The sequence below is a fragment of the Tarenaya hassleriana genome, unplaced genomic scaffold (genome assembly GCF_000463585.1).
Source record: "Tarenaya hassleriana unplaced genomic scaffold, ASM46358v1 Cleome1406, whole genome shotgun sequence".
NCBI lineage: Eukaryota > Viridiplantae > Streptophyta > Magnoliopsida > Brassicales > Cleomaceae > Tarenaya > Tarenaya hassleriana.
In genome coordinates this window covers 1-2,689 of record NW_010964665.1, presented here as the reverse complement: position 1 = coordinate 2,689, position 2,689 = coordinate 1, and the positions used below count along the sequence as shown (strand labels likewise).

Genomic DNA, 2,689 nt, shown 5'->3' with positions numbered 1-2,689 from the left:
ATAGTGTGGAGAATGGAAGAATTAAAATATCAATATTAGTATGTGATAAAAGCATTTAGCTTTGTTTCAAAATTATTAAAATAAATCAGTCTTCATGATTTTGCGGTCTCATTGGAATCTCTTTGGACCAAACAATAATGAGGTTGGAATGGAAACGCACAATAATGAGGTTCGAAACGCATGTCTCGTGAACCATTTTTTTTTATATAACCTTTTTTCTATTATTTGTTTATTTAAAAGAAGATAACCCCAAAAAAAAATATAGATTTTGATGGATAATTAACATTTAAAATATCAAATTCTAATAAAAAAACATCATTACTATCGAACCTTATAAAAACTGCCAAAGAATCTAAACAAATAATATTTATGAAAAAACATACATTAAAAAATTTACTTTTCTTATTATATATATAACTTATTTCAATTTTGTACAAAGCTATCGCAATCATATATAGTAATTATATTCACATCACATATAAACCAAACCGCCATAAAAGAACAACTGTTTAATTGATATAATTTGGTTTATTTATACACATATCACTTTTTTTAATAAAATGGCAATATTTTGTGAAAATTTAAATTTTGATTAAAAGTTTTAATTTGTTGTTTCATACAAAATGTCGGGTCCATACGATGTCGTTAGAGTGAAATGAAAACATCAATTCCAAGTCATAATATGATTGAATCCCGGATTCAAAGGGAGACTTAACGTATACTATTTCCTATATTTAATATTAATTTTTTTATTTTTTATTTTCTAGTTGAAATGTATGTGTGACTGTAATTATTCTTTTGTTGTTTTCAATGGAAATGTAAATGTGACTCTAATTATTTTGATTCCACCGTCACCGAGAGAACCCACTAACTCTCTCTCTCTCTCTCTCTCTCTCTCTCTCTCTCTCTCTCATATAAAGAAAGACAAGAGTCTGTTTTGTTCACCCTCATCGTCAGTACATTTCTGCTTTGCCCTCCTTCTCAATCTCCATTGAAAACATCAAAATCTTTCAAAAACAACAAAAGAGAAGAAAAAAAAAAGTTCCCATTGAAACCCAGGAAGAAAAAAAGATGGGAAATTGCCAAGCAGTGGACACAGCATCAGTGGTGATTCAGCACCCAAGTGGGAAAGAAGACAAGTTCAGTATCCCTGTCTCTGCGAGTTATGTCATGAAGATGAACCCCGGCCACTACGTCGCTCTTCTCATCTCCACCACCACTCTCTCCGGAGCCGGCGGAGCCACCGCGCCTCCGCCGCTTCGGCTGACGAGGATCAAGCTTCTCCGACCGACAGATACCCTCGCCCTTGGACAGGTCTATAGACTCATCACCACTCAAGGTATGCACGCATGCATGCATGCATGCATGTATATATATATGTATGTATCTACGTGCTGTGCTGTATAGATCTCGTTTTGAATTTGAAAATTTTTTCTCCGCGAGCTTCCGGGGTTCTGCGGTTGAAGTTGCTCCAAAGAAATCATCTGGGTTTATTTTGAACATTTTGAAAATTGTGGGGTGACATTCAGATGTAAAGAAAGGATTGTTAGCAAAGAAATGTGCAAAGTTGAAGAAGCAGCATAAAGAAACGGCAGAGAATCTAGATGTTGCAATGCCGAGTAAATCAATCGAGCTTGACAAGGAAATTCAGGTGACTTTTCTTTTTAATTTTATTTCATATAATATGAATTTGTTCAATAACCATAACCAATTCGGGTCGAAATCCATTTTAATTTTGGAAATAATTTTGTTTCAGATAAAGAAGCAAGAAAAACAAAGGCCGAGAATCTCAAGATCGTGGCAGCCGTCTTTACAAAGCATATCAGAAGGTTCGAGCTGACAATTCTGCAAGTATGGGGAAAATTCAGAGAATTTGTTAAGTTTCGGGGTCGATGTGAAAACAATCGGAAAAGGCTGACAAAAACATGGGATTGCATTGCCCAAAATCAATGACAAAAGCTGTTCCCTTGTTGCGTGTAACATGAAGTGGTAAAAGTTGAGAGCAATCATAAATTGTTGACAAAGAGTGTCAAATTTTTTCTGAATAAATTATTATTATTATTATTATTATTATTATTAAAGCATTTTGCGTGCTCCCTGATTCCAAGTTTCTAACGTCACAAAATATTTGTTAATAATAAGTCATTTATGAACCACAACATGACCTATATCTAATAAAATTGCAAATCGTACGCAAACAAAATAAAGTCTAATGTACAAAATCCGACTAAATAACATCTACTAATGATAAAAAGAAAGGTGTATGATATAATATAACAATAGTAGTTATAATTTTTCAAATTTAATTAATATAATTTGAAAAAAATAATAAATATAAAAAATGAATAACATTCTAATGTTTAAAATAGATTAAATAATTTTTAAACTAAAATTTGAATATTTGAATGAAAAATAATCGATGGAATATGTAAATAACCATCCACGCATAGTCGGTCTTTTAGTCTTGCAATCCCCAATCTCTTGTCCTTTCTTTTCAAAATTTTGCCAAATGATATATATATATATATATCCCATAATAATATTTTAGATACATGCGTCTTATATTATTTTTGTGACCGAGATAGAACATGAAATGATAGCCCATGCCTTTTGTGCCATAGCCCATGTCTGAAAGCTCATCAAATGCAAGACAAGAACACTGCACGACCACCCATGCTTTATTACACAC

At 32.4% G+C, this 2,689-nt stretch overlaps 1 protein-coding gene across 1 annotated transcript; it reads left to right on the top strand.

Moving 5' to 3' along the window:
- Window positions 1–896: 896 nt before the first annotated feature.
- Window positions 897–2,064, top strand: LOC104808401. Its single transcript, XM_010534078.2, has 3 exons — window positions 897–1,339; window positions 1,530–1,651; window positions 1,757–2,064. Exons 1-3 carry the CDS (start codon window positions 1,072–1,074, stop codon window positions 1,838–1,840), a joined length of 474 nt encoding a protein of 157 aa, XP_010532380.1. The 5' UTR covers window positions 897–1,071; the 3' UTR covers window positions 1,841–2,064.
- Window positions 2,065–2,689: the final 625 nt, after the last annotated feature.